The following is a 23685-nucleotide window of genomic DNA, read 5'->3' on the forward strand; positions in this document are numbered from 1 at the left end:
CAAATCGTTTAATCCACACATTGTTAGGTAATTGTCTTTGGGAATTAAATTTTGGCAGAAACTTACAAACACCGATGCTCAGAGGGACTTTGTGGTGCAAGTTCATAACTCCCTGAAGGTGGTGATACTGATAGATAGATAGATAGATAGATAGATAGATAGATACTTTATTCATCCCCATGGGGAAATTCAACTTTTTTCCAATGTCCCATACACTTGTTGTAGCAAAACTAATTACATACAATACTTAACTCAGTAAAAAAAATATGATATGCATCTAAATCACCATCTCAAAAAGCATTAATAATAGCTTTAAAAAGTTCTTAAGTCCTGGCGGTAGAATTGTAAAGCCTAATGGCATTGGGGAGTATTGACCTCTTCATCCTGTCTGAGGAGCATTGCATCGATAGTAACCTGTCGCTGAAACTGCTTCTCTGTCTCTGGATGGTGCTATGTAGAGGATGTTCAGAGTTATCCATAATTGACCTTAGCCTACTCAGCGCCCTTTGCTCAGCTACCGATGTTAAACTCTCCAGTACTTTGCCCACGACAGAGGGCAGTGAAGAACACATTTGGTATACTTCTCTTCGTAGGCTGAGGAAGCGAGTGCAAGAGTTGTGACATCATGTTGCAGCAATAAAAAGAACGTTGGTTAGACTGCACTTGGAAAACTGTGCACAGATCCGGTTGTCACACAACAGAAGGGACATGGTAGCAATAGAGAGAATGTAGAAGTGAGTCACTGGAATGTTGCCAAAGGAGCATGTAGTTTGAAGAGATTGTATCATCTGAGTTTATTGTTACTGGAATGTAGGAGTTGGAAGTTGGGGGTGGGGGGTGTGACCTTAGAGAGGTTTATGAAATTTTGAAGGGCATAAATTGATTAGATAGTCAGAGTCCTTTTCCCTAGGATATCTAGCAAAATAGGACAGGTGAGAGGGGAATTACATTTTTTATTAAAAAGGGGATCTGAGGTGGAAGTTCTTGGCATAGAGAGTAGTGGTTACCTGGAAAAACCTGGCAGAGAAGGTGGTGGAAGCAGACTAACTTATAAAGTTGAAAAGGCATTTGGAAGCAGCTGTACATAGATAAGAAATGCATAAAGGGAAATGGGTCTAATGCGGGGAAATGGGATTCAGGTAGATAGACATTATGATAGACAACTGTGCCAAAAGGTCTGTTTCGGTGTGGCATCATTTTATAATCCTACATAATATGTTAACATATGGTGTTTTTGAAGGAATTTCTCATTCTGGGGCTGTTTTGCACAGTAACATGTTCTGTCTTAATGACAAACATATTCTGCTGATGCTGGAAATCCAAAGCAACACACACAAAATGCTGGAAGAACTCAGCACATCAAGCAGCATCGATGGAAATGTATAAACAAAGTTCAAAGTAAGTTTATTATCAAAGTACATATATGTCACCATATACAATCCTGCGATTCATTTTCCTGTGGGCATTCACAGTAAATACAAGAGACAGAACAGAATCAATGAAAGACTGCACTCACAGGGTGGACAATGTGCAAAAGACAACTAATTGCAAATACAAAAATAAAAAATAAGAAAGAATCAAGAACATGAGATGAAGAGTCTTGAAAGTGAGTCCATAGGTTGTGGGCACAGTTCAGTGATGGAGAGAGTGAAGTTGAGTGAAATTAACCCCTCTAGTTCAAGAGCCTAATGGTTGAGGGGGTAATGACTTCCTGAACCTCCTGGTGAGGGTTTTGAGGTTCCTATACCTTCTTGCTGATGGCAGCAGTGAGAAGAGAGCATAGCCTGGATGGTAGGAGTCCTTGATGATGGATGCTGCTTTCCTGTGACAATGCTCCACATAGATGTAACACGTAGATGTAATCAATGATGTGGGGGGGGGGGGTTTACCCATGATGGACTGGGCTGCATCCACCACTTTTTGTTAGCATTTCCATTCAAGGATTTAGTGTTTCCATACTAGGCATGAGTAACCAGTCAAAATACTCTCCACTGCACATCTATAATAGTTTGTCAAAGCTTTAGATGATATGCTAATCTTTGCAAATTTCTTAAAGTAGAGGAACTGTCATGCTTTCTTCATAATGACACTTATGTGCTGGATCCAGGACAGATCCTCTGAAATGATAAGACCAAGGAATTTAAAGTTGCTGACCCTTTTCACCTCATAAAAACATTATGTCATAATGAATCAACATTAACTGAGTATGAGAGTAACTGACAGAGCTAGCCTTTGAAAATCACAGGGCTTGCTTAACAAGTTGTGGGAATGATCAAGATCAAAAAGAATTAACAAAGATGATCTATACAGTATACTTGGAAAATATTGTAACCCGTTATCACTCTGTTTGCACCCTGTTAAAGATATTGCACACGGCTCAGTTTGGTTGAGCTTAAATTTATTGCTACAAAAAATATTGAAGAATTCAAATAACTTACAATAATAATGTGCAGCTTGATCCATCCGAACTCCACAGGGTTTGCCCAACATATTAGCATTAACTTAATTCAAAGTGCTTCTAAAATCCCAGAAAAATCTGTGTTCATAATAAACACCCATTTATCCAGGTTTCTGTGCTAGTTGAATAGGAGAACCATTTTGGAAATTTGTCTTGCGCAATTAGAGAAAAAGTAATTTTATTGACAAATTCATCATCATCTACTGTTATACCTTAATTTCAGTTTCCTCAGATTTCAGCACGAATAGTACTAATGCTGCATAGATCAAGGTAACATTGTGAAAAACCTTCTCATTCAAACAGTACCTGGAAAGAAAGAAAATAACAGGCTACCAGAAGTACTTCAAAAAACTAAAATCAAATAAACAGTTATCAACATAGTTTCAACAGGCTCTACTACCAGATGGGATCGCATTCCTGGATGGGTAATTTTACAAAAACCTGATTAAAAACAATGTTTACTTGCTTTCCTATGAGTATCCTATAAAGATAATGATGTAGAAAAGTGTGTGCATTGAGCGTATTTTCAATGCATGAGAAAGAAATGGATGAGTACAAAAATCATACCACCAGGAAGAGAATAAAGATTTCCCTGCTCTTACACAAATGTTGACATTTCAAACAATTTATTATATTGTTTAACTGGCAGTTTAAAATTATGCATGTCAGGCCTGTGTGGACTTGGACCTGGGGCTTGGGCCTCGAAGTCCAGAACTCTATCACTGTACCCAAGAGGATCAGTAAGAAATGAAACCAAGTGCAGAGATCACATGGGAGGCCAAAATGAATAAACAGACAGGTATTTTACTGGGTATTTTGCTTTTTCAGCACAGTTCCAATACAAAGATAATAATCCAAATCAGAGGCTGGACAGTGGTTTGATATAACAAAATCAGGACTCAAAAATGAGCAGGAAAACAATTCCAAAACACAACAGACTGAATCCAAAGTTCTAAAATAGGTCCAAAATACAAGGCAAGGGATAAACAATACTCAAAAGGAATACAGCACTGGATTTACAAGACAAGCACCCTATCAAATGCTAGCCTAAAGACTGAGCAAAGGACTCACGAAACTTAAATACTCCGAATAACTAGGCACAGGTGTAGTCAATTACCATACAAGTAATAAGGCCAGGCTAGGATGTTTGAAAACCAAAAGCCCACTGAGGGCTTCTAGTGGCCAACTGTGGGATAGACCCCAAAGTACTGACAATATGCATCAGATCTGCAAACAGCATAACAAAATACAAGAAGACTACAACATACATACAGTATGAGCAATAATTGCAAATTAATTTCAATCTAAATGAGTATGAGAGCATTTTTTGATAAAGGGTATAATTACGGGTCAAGGATCTAAAAGAAGCTGAGGAATAAATGGATTCATGCATTAATACACTAATCACTAACAGTAGTTGTACAAGCTAAGAAAGACTTAAAATTACAAGCCAGACATACACTAGTAGGTGTCTATTTTCAGAAAGACGGAACTATAAAGCAAGGGCTTTATTAAATTTTGACAGCACTTTGATAAATGACAAGTCTGGTTTCCACTTTATAGAGGTGTTGGAGAAGTTGTAAAATAGGCTGCCACAAAAACTGAGAAAATATAATTATCAACAATAACTGTGCAGACTGTTGATTTCACTTTTGCAAAGAGAATTGTGGGAGATGACAAGAAAGAACTAAAGTAAGACAGTAACTTCTCACATCCTCTTTGGTACAGGAAGTAGTATATTCACAAGTTGAAATTGTCTGATATTAGAAGGTCTGACACTGAACTGATGTCATGTATTTTGATTATGGTAAAATACAACTATGTTGCAAAACTACACAAATCCTTTTATTCAGAAATAATTGTGAATAACTGCTAAATTTGCAACATGTTGTAATATAATGTTCTACTTACTGTGAGTCTAGGCTTTGTTTTGGATAAAAAATAAGCCAGCAACAACTGTACTGCAGTGCCAGAGTTGTGAGCCTTTGAATAATAAAATCTGATGCTTTTTCAGTAGTCAGCTCTTCAATATCCTAATAAATAAACAATTAATGGACTTAAACTATTATTAATTAAAAAGCAAATGTCCAAAATAAGTTGTTTATTTGGCCAGTTTTGCAAATCACTTATAGTTTGTTCCAGAATTCATTATATCTTAAATGAAAATAGTTTTCTAACTTTAATTCAGAATGGTATGCTCTAACTTTACATACCTTGACCAAGGTTATCTTGACAGAGAAAGTAGATTTTGTATTCAGATTATCAAATCCTTTGATATTTATAGATACCTCAGTTACATTAACCTTTAGTTTTCTGAAATCCTCATATCTGAAGCCTTTATGCCCTACATTAGTCTTGGTAAATTAATGCTTTACTACTTCTTGATCCTTTCTTTCCCTCCTGAATAATGGTGCCCAGTTTAAATGCAGAATTCTGAATGAATTCTAATGACTACTTCTGCACAACTAAAGCATTTCTTCCTGCATTTTATTGTCAATATTTTATTAAATTCTTTGATAACATCTTATGCCGGAACACTAATCTTTATTGATTGTATATTAGAATTCCCAAATCGCATTGCTCTGCTCCATTTCCTGTCATTTCATCATTAAGCATATTTCCCTATTTTGTTGAATCTAATATCAGACCTCCCCAGTTTGATCTAACTGTATTAATAATATTATGTTCCCATCTTTACAGCTTATTGTTTTCTAACTTGCATGTCATTTGGAAACTTGGATATAATCCTCTTCTATCTCAGCCAATTAATCAAAGATCTGAAAGAAAATTCTGCACCCTTGAAAATTCTGTTCACTTTCAATTCTCTGTAGTTTTATTTTTGTATCTCTTGTAAGGACATTTATTAAATACTTTCTTGTATAGGATTATTGTCTGGTATCATGACATTAAACAAATCTGTCATCCTTTAGTGCACATTTATTTGAATGTTTAGTTACCACGTCCCTATAATAAATGATGTCAGTTGTCCTCAAAGAATAATCAAACAAGTTGGCAGTTTTCCAATTTCTTACTTTTATTTAGAGATACAGCAAGGTAACACATCCTTCTGGCTGAGGGAGCACGCACCACCCAATGACACCATGTGACCTATTTCTCTTGTTTCTTAAGTAATGGAGGCAGATTCATCATTTTTCAGCCTGAGAGCACAGCTTCAGAACCTTGAGGCCTTTGGATTTAAATGCTGGCTTACTGTATTTGAAACAGAGGGAACTATAAATTCTTCTACATTTGTCCATCGTAAATATAGTTTTTTTTTCTCTATTACCATCTTTTAAAACTCTTACTGAAACATTCATGCACTATCTTAGTTTTGTTATTATGTTGATTCTTTACTATGAAAGTGAATGCCAATATTAAAAAGGTCTGGCATTCTACTGTCATCCATTAAAATAACACTTTCATTTTTTAATGCAGTTTTGTCTGAACCCAAACTATTCTCTCTCAAGATACACATACTTCTCTGTTAACCTTAATATCATGATGAGCTAACACGAAAACAAGTGGAGAAATGGGAATGTTGGAATTGCTCTGAGAGCTGCTATAGACTTGAAAGGCTGAATGTTGTATGTTCTATGTTGTATGAAAATCCAGATGAACTACTGGAGTCTTGTATACTTTGGTGTTTCACAGTGGCACAGCTACTGCCTCATAGCCAGTGATACAGATTCTTTCCTGATCTCCATTGCAGCATATATGGAATTTGTACATTTTCCTTGTGACTACATACAATGGTGCTCAAAAGTTTGTAAATCTCTAGAGTTTTCTCTTTCTGCGTAAGTATGACCTAAAATGTAATCAGATCTTTACACAAGTCCAAAATCTAGATAAAGAGAACCCAATTAAATAAATAGCACAAAAAACATTACACTTGTTCATTTATTAGAAAAAAAGATCCAATATTACATGTATTTGTTAAAAAAAGGATGTGAACTTTTCAGTAACTGGCGTTACTCCCCTTGTACAGCAATAACTTCAATCAAACATTTCCGGTAACTGTTGACCAGTCCTGCACATGGCTTGGAGGAATTTTAGGCCATTCCTCCTTATAAAACTGCTTCAACTCTGGGATGTGGGTGGGCTTCATTGCATGAACTTCTTGCTTCAGGTCCTTCCACAACATTTCTATAGGATTAAGGTCAAATTTTCTTCTTTTTAATCATTCTGTTGATTTGCTATTGTCTTTTTGATCACTGTTTTGCTGCATTACCCAACTTCTATTAAGCTTCTGGCTGCTACCCTGACGTTCTCCTGTAAAATAGCTTGATGCAATCTGAATTCATTGTTCCCTCAACGATTGCAAGCTGTCCAGGCCCTGAGGCAGCAAAGCAGCCCCAAACCATGTTGCTTCTTCCAACATACTTCACAGTTGGAATGAGGTTTTGGTGTTGCTGTGCAGTGCCCTTTCCCCTCCAAACATAGCAGTGTGCACTTCTGTCAAAAAGTTCAACTTTTGTCTCATCTGTTCACAGGACATTGACTTTGAAGAGTTGTAGAACATCTAGGTGGTCTTTTGCAAACTTGAGATCTGTAGCAATGTTTTTTTTTGGAAAGTACTGGTTTCCTCCTTGGTGTCCTTCCAGGAACACCACTATAAGAAAAACACTGAATGAGAATGGACACATGAACAGAGACTTTAGCAAGTTCTACAGATTTCTGCAGGTCTTTTGAAGTTACACTTGGGTTCTTTTTCACCTCCTCCAGTATTGCATGTTGTGCTCTTGGTGTGACCCTAGGGAGGGTAGCAATGGTACGAAGTTTCCTCCATTTGTAGGCAATTTCTCTTACTGTGGACTGTCAAACACTCAGGTCTTTAGAAATGCTTTTGTAGCCTTTTCCAGCTTCATGCATCTTTACAATTCTTCAAAGGTCCTCTGAAAACTGTTTTAATCGAGGCATAGTGCACATAAATAGATCTTTCCTGAGAAGGTAGGCTCTGTCAGTCACCTGACTTTGTGTGTCTTTTTTTAAATATAGGGCAGGGCACTTATAGAACCCACACCTCCAATCTCATCCCATTCATTAGAACACCTGACTCCAAATAGCTTTAGTGGAAGGATCACATATATTTTCCAACAAATACATGTAATATTGGATCATTTTTCTCAATAAATAAATGAACAAGTATAATGTTTTTGTGTCGTCTATTTAATTGTGTTCTTTTTATCTAGTTTTAGGACTTGCATGAAGATCTGATCACATTTTAGGTCATATTTATGTAGAGAAAGAAAATTCTACAGGGTTCACAAACTTTCTAGCACCGCTGTATATCTGTATATTTTTTTCAGGTTTTCCCGCAACATTCCAAGAAATGAGGGTTCCTAGGCTAATTACCCAATATAAACTGAGCCTAATGTGTGAGTGCTCAAGTCTGTGGACAGCTGAGTGGAATATGGGAAGGTTGGTGTAAATGAGTGCAGCTGACTCAGTGGGCCAAATTACCTGTTTTCATGCTGTATGACTGACTATGACTTTTCTACATGGATCTATTCATTTAGCGTTTTGTTTGTTTTTTGAAATAGCTCTCCCATTCTTCTGGATTTATGCTTTTCCAGGACTTTACACTGCCTGCTGATCTATATTATAGCTGTTTGTCCACAAAAATCAACACCTCAGATGATCAAGCTAAAGGAAACATTGTGTTCTAAAATTCTACAATTCCTATTTACTAACAATACCAATTTTTCATACCTGCAATATTATTGCTGTGCGTTCATCCACGGTTATAACAGCATAGTGATCTGTTCCCCCAAATAAGCGTAACGTTTCATTAGTGGTTCTCTCCAAAAGAGTGATATTGTACCTATAATGTCAAATAATATCAGTAATACAGTTAGATTTATCAATCCATATAATATTTCAAGTAACCATTGTAACTATTAACTACTGTTCAAGATACAAAGCATGTTAAATTTTCATTTGTGAATTGTATGCCACTGCCTATTTATAGCCTGTAGCTATCAATTACAGATTAAACAAATAAATAACTGAAATTCTTTTCATTATTTAAAAATAAAACTAAACAGGCAATGTTTCTTATTTCTATTAAAACAGAAAATAATTAAATTTGTGTACTTATTGTGTATTTGAAAAAATGCAAGCACAAAGCTGTAAATTATTACGCTGGAGATTTATCAATACAATAGCAAAGTTGATAGTTTTAAGCAAGAGACGTTAACAAAGATTTACCATATTCTAGTTGAACTAATGTTCTTCCACACTGTAGATAGACACAAATCAGGGAGATGCAACATGAACTACCACATCATGAAATCTACACTTCTGCTCAGTGAAAGCGAACATATATGCAAAATGAGTAGATCATGAATTTGGCATTGGAAAGAGATCAACTATTTTGACTACAGATTGTTTGCTCATTAATTATTTGAACTTATCGTTCCTTAATCACCACAACTTTGAAATCTAGATAAATGTTTCTATTAATAGTTAGCAATTGCAGGATTTCAACCAGGCAAGAGATTGCTAAGTCAGGATTGTGTGCAACTTGGAGAGAATCTACAGGTGATGGTGTTCCCTTGTGTCTACTGTCCTTGGCCTTCTTGGCTGGAGAGGTCATAGCTTTGTAAGGTACACTCGGAGTATCTAAGCCAACAACCACAATGCACTCTGTAGAAGGTTAGCTGTTTGGAAAAAACTGCTATTCAAGCAGACTGTGTTGACTCTAGAAGATGCTGACCTTAAGTGTTGTTTGACCTATAATCATGATGCGCTTTGTAGATAGTGGAGAGACTTTGCGATGTCAGGCAGTAAATTACTTGCTGAGATCTGCAGCCAGAAAACCAGTTCTTGTAACCAGATAATTTGAGTTTATGTTTAATATGGCTCACTAGGATGGCACTGATGAGGGATACAGCAATTTAAAAAAATGCTACAGGGAAAATGGTCAGAATGTCTCTTGTTAGTAGTAATTCACCAGAACTTTTGTTGCACAAATGATACTTGCTATTTATCAGCCTGTACCCAAATGTTGTCCAGATCTTGTTGCATGTTTTTTTGAGGAATTACAAAGAAATGACAGCTAGAAATTACAGCATTTCCCATTAACTACTCAACAAGTCTTGTAGTGAGCTGCTGGCAGGCCTTTGGATGGGGGGGGGGAAGAAGAATGGGGCTAAAACTTAAAGACAATTATGTGGGCGTGAAACTAGCTAAAGTGAACTGGTAGATCAGGTTAAGGCATTCATTAATCAAGATGCAAAGGCAAACATTTCAAGGCCTTTCTGTGACACAGAATAGATATTTTCGAAAGAGAAAAAGATTGAGTAGAAATGAGGATATATATAATACTAGAGGACATGCATTTAAGGTGAAAGCGGTAAGTTCAAAGGAGTTGTGTGGGACAAATTTATTTACACAAAGAGATGGGTGCCTAAAATGCACTACCTTCACCATAAATGCCTCCATTGTATTTGCCAGGAGTGATGGTACTCTTAAATAGGCACATGAAAATGCAGAGAATATAGGGATATGGACCTTGTTTAAGCAGAAGGAACTTAGTTTAGTTATGTACTTAAATATTAGTTGAATACATCTGGCACACCAAATTTTGGGATAAGGGGGTCTTTTCCTATTCTATTCTATGTTTTGAATGTTAGGTCCAGCAACCTTGGCTAAATGCAAAAGTTGCAGATTGTATCAAATTTAAAGAGAAAACATATTGTACCAAGGTGAGAAGGTTGGATAGAATCTGAATAATAGCAAAGAACGACAAAACATTAAGGAAGGGAAAAAAAGATAAAGCTAGCGAGAAGTAGAAAGGCAGAAAGCAATAGTTACTATAGGTACTTAGTAAACTAAAATAAGTTAGTCAGCTAGTCAAACTAAACTAAAATAAAGCTAGTCAGAAATATAAAAGCAAATAATAAGTTTTTTTATTGATATCTGCAAAAGTAAAAAATTAAAGTGAACTTTGATCCAAAAGAATTTGAGTCTGGGGAATTAATAAAGGTAAGCAAAAAAATGACAGATAAATTACAAATATTTGCACCAGAGTTTAACATGGAGGATACAAGTAACATCCTAGAAAAAGCTGCAAATCAGGAGCTGGAAGAAACAGAAGAAGAAATTCAGGAAACTTACAATCACTGGGGAAGTTGGACTGAGTAAACTGTTGGAGCTGCAGGCTGACAAACTTACACATCAACAAATCTCCAGATCCTCATGGATCTCCAGATTTGGGCAAGAGTTTATGAGATTAGAAAATAACAAGTATTGCTCTTTTGTTACAAAAAGGTAGGAAACTTTAGGCCAGTTACTGGTATTGGTATTGATTTATTATTGTCACATATACCAAGAAACAATGAAAAGCTTTTGCTTGAGTGCCAATAAGTCACATCGTTCCATATATAAAGTACATTGAGGTAGAAAAAAAAAGAAAACAGAAAGCAGAATATAATGTTGCAGTTACAGAGAAAGTACAGTGCAGGTAGACAAATAAAGGGTAGCAAAAACATGGGGATACAACCGCAGGTAAATTACCTTTCTAAAGGCATTTAATTTGATACCTATTGTAATTAAAAGTTATGAGAAAATAAATGTTCATAATGTAGGATGCAAAGAAGACCGACAGGAAGAAAGAGTGAAAGAATAATTGTGTCTTTTTCTGGCTAGCAAGATGCGTTCATTGGTGTTTTGCAGGGATCAACGCAGGGGCCTTAACGTTTAACAAGTAATATAAATAACTAGGATGAAGAAACTGAAAATTTTGGTTGCTACATTTACCAATGGTACAAAAAAAGGAAGGAAAACAAATAGTGAAGAAATCGAGGTTATAAACGGATATACATTCAATGGCCACTTTATTAAGTACACCTGCTTGTTAATGCAAATATCTAATCAGCCAAACATGCGGCAGCAACTCAATGCATAAAAACATGCAGAAATGGTCAATAGGTTCAATTGTTGTCCAGTACAAACATCATAATGGAGTAGTACTATGATCTAAGTGATTATGACCATGGATTGATTGCTGGTGCAGGATAGGGTGGTTTGGGTATCTAAGAAACGGCTGATCTCCTGGGATATTCATACACAACAGCCTCTAGAGTTTACAGGTAATGGTGCAAAAAACAAAAAATATCCAGTGAGCAGCAGTTCTGTGGGAGAAAATGCCTTGTTAATGAGGTCAGGGGAGAATGGCCAGACTGATTCAAACTGACAGGAAGGTGACAGAAATCTCAAATAACCACGCATAACAACAGTGGTGTGCAGAAACACATCTTTGAATGTACACTACCTTGAACCTTGAAGTGAACGGTCTATAGCAGTAGAAGACCACACCAGGTTCCACTCCTGTACCTAATAAAGTGGTTACTAAGTGTAGATGTGATAAATGAATGGGCAAATGTCTGGTGAATGGAGCATAAAATTGGAAATTGCAAAGCTGTCCATTTTGACAGGAAAAATAAAAAATAATTCTCTAAATGTTGGGAGGTTGCAGAGCTCTTACAGGTAGCAGGATTTGTGCATCCTAATGCATGGGCCACATATGGCTATTATGTAAGTACACTGAAAGCTCTGCCCTTCACTCTGCTGTACACTACTATGTCTGAATGTGCTGTGGGCTATAAAAATGAAGTGATTAAAGTGATCTCAATACTGCATGGCCGTAAGGAGTGAATCACAAAGCCAAGATGTGATGACTGCCTGTGATGTCTGGTGTAGGATAGGTTGGAGCAAACAGTGCAGTGCATCTGAACTCACCCCATCCACCCACTGTCGTAACTTACATCATCTTCAACAGGATCCTATCACTAAACACATCTATTCCTCCACCCCACTCTCCTTTTGCCACACGGATCACTCTCTACATAACTCTCTTATCCACTCGCTCCCCTTCCCTCCCACTTATCCTTGCAAGCGGGACAGTGCTACACCTTCCCCCACACCTCCTCCCTCACTACCATTCAGGACCCAAATCAGTCCTTCCAGATGAGGTGGCACTTCATTTGCACTTCTATCAGGGTCATCAATTACATCTGGTGTTCCCAGTGCAGCTGCCTCTATATTGGTGAGACCTGATGTAAGTTAAAGATCGCTTCATCGAGCACCGCCACTCTGCTTACTGATTTTAATTCTACTTCCAATTTCCATTCCAACAACAGAAGCCTTCTACCTGACAGCACGGACATTGATTTCTTTAACTTAAGAACACAAGAGATAGGAGTAGGAGTAGGCCACCTGGCCTGTTGAACCTGCTCCGCCATTCAATAAGATCATGGCCAATCTGACCATGGACTCGTCTCCATCTACTTGCCTTTTCCCCATAACCCTTAATACCCCATCTATGCAAAAATCTATCCAATCTGGTCTTAAATATATTTACTGAGGTAGCCTCCACTGCTTCATTGGGCAGAGAATTCCACAGTTTCCTTGGGAAAAGCAGTTCCTCCTCATTTGCCCTGAATTTACTCCCTCTAATCTTGAGGCTATGTCTCTTAGTTCTAGTCTCACCTACCAGTGGAAACAACTTTCCTGACTCTATCTTATCTATTCCTTTCGTAATTTTATATGTTTCTATAAGATCTCCTCTCATTCTTCTGAATTCCAGTGTGTACAGTCCCAAGCAACTCAATCTCTCCCCATAGTCCAATCCCCCATCTCTGGAATCAACCTGGTGAACCTCCTTTTCACAACCTCCAAAGCCAGTATATCCTTCCTCAAGTAAGGAGACCAGAACTGTACACTGTACTCCAGATGCGGCCTCACCAGTATCCTGTACAGTTGCAGCATAACCTCCCTGCTCTCAAATTCAATCCCACTAGCGACGAAGGCCAACATTCCATTTGCCTTTTTGATAGCCTGCTATATTTGCAAACCAACCTCTTGTGATTCATGCACAAGCACTCCCAAGTCCCTCTGCACAGCAGCATGCTGCAATCTTTTACCATTTAAACAATAATCCGCTCTTTCATTTTTCCTTCCAAAGTAGATGACCTCGCATTTACCAACATTGTACTCCATCTGCCAGACCCTTGCCCACTCACTTGACCTATCTATACCTCTCTACAGACATTCTGTATCCTCTGAACAATTTTCTTTTCCACTCAATTTAGTGTCACCAGCAAACTTAGATATACCATATTCGGTCTCTGTATATTGTGAACAGTTGTGGGCACAGGAGCTGCCTTTACTGAATCCATGCTGTGTCTACATGATGGATCCATTACTTTCCAGATGCCTCGCTATTTCTTCTTTAGTGGTAGCTTCAAGCATTTTCCCAACTACAGATGTTAAATTAACTGGCCTATAGTTACCTGCCTTTTGCCTACATCATTTTTTGAACAGTGGCATGATATTCACTTTCTTCCAATCCGCTGGGACCTGCCCAGAGTCAGAGAACTTTGATAAATTATCACCAAAGCCTCAACTATAATCTCTGCCATTTCTTTCAGTACCCTGGGATGCATTCCATCAGGACCAGGGGACTTGTCAATCTTTAAGCCCATAAGTTTGCTCAGCATTATCTCTTTAGTGATAGCTGTTGTATCGCAGTCCTCATCTCCCATTGCATCCATATCATCTCTCTTTAGCACGTTAGACGTGTCCTCCACCATGAAAACTGATACAAAATAGTCATTCAAAGCCTTGGCGATTTCCTCATTTCCTAATATCAATTCCCTCTTCTTGTCCTCCAAGGGACCTATCTTCACTTTAGTCACCCTTTTCCACTTTATATAATTATACAAAGTTTTACTATCCATTTTTATATTTTGTGCTAATTTCTCCTCCCTTTCCTTGCTCTTTTTCTGTTCCCCATTCTGGCTCCACTCTTACCATTCCTCTTCACCTGTCAACACCTCCCTCTGTTGCCCCTCCTCTGTCCCTTTCTTTCATGGTCCCCTCTCCTCTCCTATCAGATTCCTACTTCTTCAGCCCTTTTACCTCTTCTGTCTATCACCTCCCAGCTTTTTGGGTCATTCCCCTTCCCTCATCCACTTACCTAGTTTCATCTATCACCTGCCAGCTAGAAGTCCTTCCCCTTCCCACCTTATTCTGAATTCTTTTCCCTACCTTTCCAATCCTGATGAAGGGTTTTAGCCTGAGAAGTCAACTGCTTATTCTCCCCATAGATACTGCCTGACCTGCTAAGTTTTTCCAGCATTCTGTGTGTGCTAACAGTGTAGCTGTCTGGCGCAGGATTGTGGGGCTTTTGTGGGTAACCTGTCAGGTATGTGCCATTCTTGAGGACTAGTACCAGGTTATTTATGTCTTGATAGATGCTGGGTTCCTTTTCCCTGCATCTTCGCCACCAAACCCAATTCCAAAAGCCTCTCCCATCACCTCTTGCTGGATGTGGTGGGAGCTTCTGTCACTCCCGCTCCAACTCGTACCCCTCAGCCCTCCTTATGGTCACAAGCTCCATGACCACAACCAAAATATCAAAGCAAACAAGTGGAAAGTTACTATGTCTAGACCGGATTGCAGAGCAGAGGTTATAATCAGGTTAGTTGTAATGTTATTAAGTGACAGAGCAGGCTCAAGGGATCAATTAGCCTACACCTGCTCCTAATTTGTAAATGGTACTGTATATAAAAGAATCATGAAGGTCCAAAATCCCAGAAAGTGGGAAATAACCAAATCTATTAGAAATCTTCCACAATTCCGATCTAAGTATTGCATTAGTCAACAACTGGTCAAAAGAACTACCTTGACTCCAGAATTTGGAGCACTGTTGGAGAATTCAACAAGCCTTCAGATATCAGGAATGTATGAGGAATGTGAAGCTCCATCAGTGAGAACTCAGAGTGAATGGCTGATATATTTCCTTAAGAACAAAAAGAAGTGTTATTCATTGAATTATAGGAATGTACTATACAGAAGGATATCTTTTAACATTAAGTTCGGTAAAAATCAACACCAAGCTATCACTTCAAGCTGAGAATCTGTAGTTATGAAATGTCCTGGGAGCAGATTAAGAACCAGGTTTGAACTGATTGGACAAATGAATGTTGGGGCGACTGGTGAGCATTCTGGAATTATGTAAATAATAGCACATATTAATTCAAATAAGAACCTGTTTTCAGTTCTTATTATAAATTGTAAATTGCAAGCAGTAAATTAAAGTTAAAAGCACACCTTTGCAAATAAACAATACTGGTGGAGCACAAGCTGGCCCATAGACTAAGACATGGTTTGCAAAATGGTGACCATATTATATTTGCATATGCATCAGCTAAACATTAAGACAATGTGGTTGTGTTAATTGGACTGCATCAATCCAGGCAAATATGGGTTTAAACAATTTACATCATTGTAAACAAGTTCAAGGAAGCTTGCAGACGAGACTACTATCACTTAGCACATCAAATAGCTGATCTATTGTATACTGAGAAAGCACAAACACAAATCGTGAGCATCTGGCTCTCTGTCTGTAAGAAGTTTTTAAGAATATCTGTGGCAATTAGTTTGTCTCAGCAGGGGTATTTGAATGTTCAGAGGTGCCTCTCACTGCGTAACTCGAAGTGTTAACGTAAAATATTGAAGAAAATTATGTCATAGCTAGTGAAATTGCATTTAATAGAAACATAGAAAATAGGTGCAGGAGTAGGCCATTCGGCCCTTCGAGCCTGCACCACCATTCAGTATGATCATGGCTGATCATTCAACTCAGAACCCTGTACCTGCTTTCTCTCCATACCCCCTGATCCCTTTAGCCACAAGGGCCATATCTAACTTCCTCTTAAATATAGCTAATGAACCGGCCTCAACTGTTTCCTGTGGCAGAGAATTCCACAGATTCACCACTCTCTGTGTGAAGAAGTTTTTCCTCATCTCGGTCCTAAAAGGCTTCCCCTTTATCCTTAAACTGTGACCCCTCATTCTGGACTTCCCCAACATCGGAAACAATCTTCCTGCATCTAGCCTGTACAATCCCTTTAGAATTTTAGACATTTCAATAAGATCCCCCCTCAATCTTCTAAATTCCAGTGAGTATAAGCCTTGTCGATCCAGTCTTTCTTCATATGAAAGTCCTGCCATCCCAGGAATCAATCTGGTGAACCTTCTCTGTACTCCCTCTATGGCAAGAATGTCTTTCCTCAGATTAGGGGACCAAAACTGCACACAATATTCTAGGTGTGGTCTCACCAAGACCTTGTACAACTGCAGTAGAACCTCCCTGCTCCTGTACTCAAATCCTTTTGCTATGAATGCCAACATATCATTTGCCTTTTTCACCGCCTGCTGTACCTGCATGCCCACCTTCAATGACACACAGGTCTCGTTGCATCTCCCCTTTTCCTAATCGGCCACTGTTCAGATAATAATCTGTTTTCCAGATTATCCAGATTATTTTTCAGAAACAGCAGTAATCACCTGCTGTTTCCTTTGATCTTAAGGGTATAAAAATGTGATGACTTTTGAGCTTGTGAGACTTTACTGAGAGGGTCTGCAGAAGAATACCTGCTTGTTGTGATGAATAAAGACCTCCATATTACCAGCTTCAGTGTCTCTCCAGTTATTTAGATCACAATCACAACAGGGATATCCTTCAATTTACTGTTGTTATATTATTGCAGAAGCTGCATTTAAATTGCCATGTAACTACTACAGCTTTGATCAATTCATCTGTTTGATAGATGAAGAGACAGGAAGCTTTGAACTGTCTGTGATTCTAAGGTGGTTATTCTCAACACACTCTGCCCATACTAGTCTAGTCAAGGACAAGGATGCCAGTTTTATCGTTTTCCATTTCTTGGTCAATAAGGCTTGCAGATTAGTATACTCATGCACACATCCAATACTTCATAAATGTGATGAAGGATTGAGCCTCCACCATGTTTAAAGTAGATGAATTTCATACGTCCACTGCTCAAGCTAAAAAAAACAGTAAGTATTTACAAAGAAAATGTGAGATATCTGTCCCATTATTGACACCTCTACCTGGGAATTACTTAATGAAGTACCCAGGGGAATAGTAGACTTTATACCTTCAATAGAAACTCTTATTATTTTCACCTACAAGCGTGAAATATTGATTTAATATTTAATATAAAGATTGATTTAATAGTGTATAAATTCATTCACAGAATTCTAATAAACTTTCTTTACAGAAATTATTACCTGTGTCTGGACCTCCGGGTACTACAGTTTTAAAGATGATATGATTTACATTTTTTTGCTTGCAGAGCTCAGCCCAGCTTGAGTTCTCCACATAATCATACTCTACCACCAAAGAGAACTGAATCCAAGGAAAATCTGCTCCAATGTGATGACTATAAACTACCAAACAGGAATAATTTTCCAGACTGGAACAGAATAAGGCAGGTAAACATGATATAGCAAAGAAAAGTGAACAAATGAGCATTTAAATTAGGAACCCACTTTCCCATTTGCAAAGTTCAAAGTAGGTTTATTATGAAAGTATGTATATGTCACAATATATTATTTTTAAGAATAATTTTCTTGCAGGCATTCACAGCAGAACAAAGTAATACAATAGAGCTAATGAAAAACTACACACAAATGTACAAAAAAGACAAACAGCATAAATAAAAATAATAAATAAAACTGAGAACTTGAGTTATAGAGTCCTTGAAAGTGGGTCCATAGGTTGTGGATCTGTTCAAACTTGAGGTGTGTGAGGTTATCCACGTTGATTCAGAAACCTGATGCTTGACGGGCTATAACTATTTCTGAACCTGGAAATGTGGAACCTAAGGTTCCTGTGCCTCCTTCCTAATGAAAACATCAAGAAGAGAGCAGGACCTGGATGGTGGGGGTCCTTGATGTTGGATGCTGCTTTCTGATTGTAGCATCTCTTAGAGATGTGCTCAACAGTTGGGAGGGCTTTGCCTGTAATGTACTGGACTGATGTGATTGTATCATTAACTCCACATTCCTTTCTACCTGTGATAACCTTTTACTCCCTTATCTACTTCTGCTCGGAAAAAAATCAAAGGTGTTGCCTTCACTGTACATTTATGGAGAGAGTTTCAAATACTCATGATTATGATTTTAACTCATTGCTACCTTAAAAGAACAATCACTTGTTTTTTTTAATACTAACCTGTAGTTGTAAATCCTCCCACAAAATTACCCTCACTACATTCACCCAGTAAAGATCACTCAGGGTCTTATATATTTCTCACTCTTCTAAACTTCAGTGGATACAAGCTTAGCAAATATTTCCTGATAGTGAACTTGCACATTCCACTTATTAATCTCATAACCATTCTGTGAACTGTTTACAAAACATTAACATTTGCCTTGCATAAGGAGGCCAATACTATATACAGTACACTATCTCTAAATCTTTATTATCTTATAACAACATAGAAGACAACCATTCAGCTGGGAACTCTCTTTCTCAAAGGGTCCTTCTTTTGCCCAAATAAGCAATCCCATTAGTTCTTTTTCCTCTTTATCGCTGCAATTTCTGTATGCCCATCAACATGTTTGATTATTTATGCTATTAACCTATATTAAGAGATATTTTATAGTTACCAATTAACCTACCAGTACACCTTTGGGATAAGTGAGGAAATTGGAAAACCAAGAAAATGTATAAATTCCAAACAGATAACACCAAAATCAGGATAAAACCTCAGTTAATGGAACTGTCAGGCAGCAACACTAGCTGGTGTTGCAGCATGATACCCCCAGTATTAATAATTATAATTAATAAAGTACACCTCATAATTGAAATGGATTTAAGGTTTTTATGGGATCTGTGATAATAGGTGCTATCTATATCCAATGTAACCATAAAGTATTATTTCTGCTGGTTGTGCAGCTGAGTTAAGAAGTTTATTTGTGCAAAGTTGTTACTGTGAACTTGAATTCCTAGTATCTGGGCTTTATCTAACCCTTTACACTTTGGATACACTGCCATGAAATGCCTTGAAATATTTTACTATGTCAAAGTCACAATACAGATGTTATCTATTACCTATTGATTTTTGCTTCGCTGTTAGCCATGCTCTCAAATAATACATCCCTTCTTCCCGCCCTGCAGACTGGGACAGTAACATTTTGTTTAAATCATTTCATTCAACAACACAAGATGCCTCTTGCCAGTAAAGTAAATTTGGAACCAGAATCCTGAAAAGCGTGGTGAGCATTGCTTTTTTTTAGCTACAGTAGAACCACATAAATAAAACAGCTTACGTGTGAAGAATATGTAGATAATGAATTGATCCATTCTGTCCAATTCTTCCATTTGCAGAACAGAGACAGACCATTCAACTCATCAAGTCCTTATCAACACCTTGTTAGTGGAATCAGCTCATCCAACACCCCATCTTCTCCAAGTCCTGCAAATCTTTTTGCAGCCAATCAGCGTCATTCACATCTCCTAGTTAATGGTCCCTCTGCTAACTGGGAGTAGCTTCTCTTTACCTACATTGTCTGTCCTCTACTAGGTTTCATTGCCCCAAAGCCCCACAATCTCAACCATTTCAAAAACAACCCCAGCCTTTCAAGTTTATTTAAATAACCTAAACCCTTCATCCATTAAATCATTTTAGTCAACTTTATCTGAACCCTCTCTAAAGTCTTTATATCTTGACACATCTGCACCAGGTGTGTTGAGCTGCAGCTCCTTAGGGACCGGGTTAGGGAACTGGATATGCAACTCAATGACCTTCGTCTGGTCAGGGAAAGTGAGGAGGTGATAGAGAGGAGCTATAGGCAGGTAGTCACACTGGGGCTCGGGAGGCAGATAAGTGGGTAACAGTCAGGAGAGGGAAGGGCAGGAGTCAGACGCTAGAGAGCATCCCTGTGGCTGTCCCCCTTAACAATAAGTACTCCTGTCTGAGTATTGTTGGCGAGAACGGCCTACCTGAGAGAAGCAACAGTGGCCGCCCCCCTGGCACAGAGTCTGCCCCTGTGGCTCAGAAGGGTAGGGAGAGGAAGAAAGCAGCAGTAATAGGGGACTCTATAGTTAGGGGGTCAGACAGGCGATTCTGTGGACGCAGGAAAGAAATGTGGTTGGTATTTTGCCTCCCAGGCGCCAGGGTCTGGGAGGTTTCTAATCGCATCCACGATACCCTGAAATAGGAAGGTGAACAGCCAGAGGTCGTGGTACATATTAGTACCAACGACATAGGTAGGAAAAGGGAGGAGGTCCTGAAAACAGACTACAGGCAGTTAGGAAGGAAGTTGAGAAGCAGGACCTCAAAGGTAGTAATCTCGGGATTACTGCCTGTGCCACACAACAGTGAGTATAGGAATAGAGTGAGATGGAGGATAAATGCGTGGCTGAAGGATTGGAGCGGGGGAAGGGATTCAGATTTCTGGAACAATGGGACCTCTTTTGGGGCAGGCGTGTCCTGTACAAAAAGGTCAGGTTGCACTTGAATCTAAGGGGGACCAATATCCTGGCAGAGAGGTTTGCTAAGGCTACGTGGAGAGTTTAAACTAGAATTGTTGGGGGGTGGGAACCAAACTGAAGTGATGGAGGAAGAGGCGGTTGGCTCACAAATAGAGAAAGCTTGAAGACAGTGTGAGAGGGAGGATACACAGGTGATAGAGAAGGGATACACTCAGACCGATGGGTTGAGATGTGTCTATTTTAATGCAAGAAGCATCATGACCAAAGCGGATGAGCTTAGAGTGTGGATCAGTACTTGGAGCTATGATGTTGTGGCCATTACAGAGACATGGATGGTTCAGGGGCAGGAATGGTTACTTAGAGTGCCAGGCTTTATATGTTTCAGAAAGGATGGCCGGGGGTGGGGGCAAAAGAGGTGGGGGCGTGGCACTGCTGATCAGAGATAGTGTCACAGCAGCAGAAGAGGAGGAAGTCATGGAGGGATTGTCTACCGAGTGAATGTGGGTGGAAGTTAGGAACAAGAACTGGTCAATAACTTTACTGGCCTTTTTTTTATAGACCACCCAATAATAACATGGACATCAAGGAGCAGATATGGAGACAGATTCTGGAAAGGTGTAATAATAACAGGTTTGTTGTGGTGGGAGATTTTAATTTCCAAATATTGACTGGTATCTCCCTAGAGCAAGGGGTTTAAATGGGGTGGAGTTTAATAGGTGTGTTCAGGAAGGTTTCCTGACACAATAAATATGTAGATAAGCTTACAAGAGGAGAGGGTGTACTTGATCTGGTATTGGGAAATGAACCTGGTCAGGTGTCAGGTCTCTCAGTGGGAGAGCATTTTGGAGATAGTGATCACAATTCTATCTCCTTTACCATAGCATTGGAGAGGGATACGAACAAACAAGTAGGAAAGCGTTTAATTGAGTAAGGGGAGATATGAAGCTATCAGACAGTAACTTGGAAGTATAAATTGGGACAGATGTTCTCAGGGAAATGTACAGCAGAAATGTGGCAAATGTTCCGGGGATATTTGTGTGGTGTCCTGCATAGGTACATTTCAATGAGACAGTGAAAGGATGATAGGGTACAGGAACCAAGGTGTACAAAGGCTGTTGAAAATCTAGTCAAGGAGAAAAGAAAAGCTTATGAAAGGTTCAAAAAACTAGGTAATGATAGAGATCTAGGAGATTATAAGTTAGCAGGAAGGAGTTTAAGAATGAAAATAGCAGAGCCAGAAGGGGCCATGAGAAGGCCTTGGCGAACAGAATTAAAGAAAACCGCAAGGCATTCTGCAAGTATGTGAAGAGCAAGAGGAAAAGACAAGAGAGAATAGGACCAAACAAATGTGACAGTGGAAAAATGTGTATGGAACCAAAGGAGACAGTGAAGGTACTTAATGAATACTTCACTTCAGTATTCACGACAGAAAAGGATCTTGGTGATTGTAGGGATGACTCACAGTGGATTGAAAAGCTTGAGCATACAGACATTAAGAAAGATGTTGTGTTGGAGCTTTTGGAAAGCATCAAGTTTGATAAGTCTCCAGGACCAGATGAGATCTACCCCAGGCTACTGTGAGAGGCAAGGGATGAGATTGCTGAGCCTCTAGTAATGATCTTTGCATCATCAATAGAGACAGGGGAGGTTCTGGAGGATTGAAGGGCTGCAGATGTTGTTTCCTTATTCAAAAAAGGAAGTAGAGATAGCCCAGGAAATTATAGACCAGTAAGTCTTGCTTCTGTGGTTGGTTAAGTTGATGGAAAAGATCCTGAGAGGCAGGATTTATGAACATTTAGGAGAGGCATAATATGATTAGGAAGAGTCAGCATGGCTTTGTCAAAGGCAGGTTGTGCCTTACGAGCCTAATTGATTTTTTTGAGGATGTGACTAAACACATTGACAAAGGTAGAACAGTAGATGTAGTGGATATGGATTTCAGCAAGGCATTTGATAAGATACCCCATGCAAGGCTTATTGAGAAAACAAGGAGGCATGGGATCCAAGGGGACATTGCTTTGTGGATCCAGAACTGGCTTGCCCACAGAAGGCAAAGAGTGGTTGCAGACGGGTCATATTCTGCATGGTGGTCGGTGAGAAGTGGTGTGCCTCAGGGATCTGTTCTGGGACCCCTTCTCTTTGTGATTTTTATAGATGACCTAGATGAGGAAGTGGAGGAATGGGTTATTAAATTTGCTGATGACACAAAGGTTGGAGGTGCTGTGGATAGTGTGGAGGGCTGTCAGAGGGACATCAATAGGATGCAAAACTGGGCTGAGAAGTGGCAGATGGAGCTCAACCCAGGTAAGTGTGAGGTGTTTCATTTTGGTAGGTCAAATATGATGGCAAAATACAGTATTAATGGTAAGACTCTTGGCAGTGTGGAGGATCAGAGGGATCTTGGGGTCCGAGACCATAGGACACACAAAGCTGCTGCGCAGGTTGACTCTGTGGTTGAGAAGGCATACAGTGCATTGGCCTTCATCAATCGTGGGACTGAGTTTAAGAGCTGAGAGGTAATATTAGATGCATATCATATTTTTACTGAGTTAAGTATTGTATGTAATTAGTTTTGCTGCAATAAGTGTATGGGACATTGGAAAAAATGTTGAATTTCCCCATGGGGATGAATAAAGTATCTATCTATCTATTACAGCGCTGTAGGACCCTGGTCGAACCCCTCATGGAGTACTGTGCTCAGTTCTGGTCGCCTCACTACAGGAAGGATGTGGAAACTATGGAAAAGGTGCAGAGGAGATTTACAAAGATGTTGCCTGGATTGGGGAGCATGCCTTAAGAGAAAAGGTTGAGTGAACTCGGCCTTTTCTCCTTCGAGCGACGGAATATGAGAGGTGACCTGATAGAGGTGTATAAGATGATGAGCTATTGATCATGTGGATAGTCAGAGGTTTTT

General features: G+C 38.9%; 1 protein-coding gene across 1 annotated transcript in view; it reads right to left on the minus strand.

Annotated features, from left to right (window-relative positions):
- The window catches only part of shoc1 (shortage in chiasmata 1), a 142782-nt gene that overhangs the window by 36291 nt on the left and 82806 nt on the right, over nt 1–23685 (minus strand). The window contains exons 20-24 of the mRNA XM_073048597.1: nt 17561–17745; nt 15146–15263; nt 8168–8279; nt 4370–4491; nt 2671–2764 (exon numbers count right to left, since the gene is read on the minus strand). Of these exons, the coding sequence (XP_072904698.1) occupies nt 2671–2764; nt 4370–4491; nt 8168–8279; nt 15146–15263; nt 17561–17745 (631 nt within the window). The remainder of the gene's footprint in view (nt 1–2670; nt 2765–4369; nt 4492–8167; nt 8280–15145; nt 15264–17560; nt 17746–23685) is intronic.

The sequence above is a fragment of the Hemitrygon akajei genome, chromosome 6 (genome assembly GCF_048418815.1).
Source record: "Hemitrygon akajei chromosome 6, sHemAka1.3, whole genome shotgun sequence".
NCBI lineage: Eukaryota > Metazoa > Chordata > Chondrichthyes > Myliobatiformes > Dasyatidae > Hemitrygon > Hemitrygon akajei.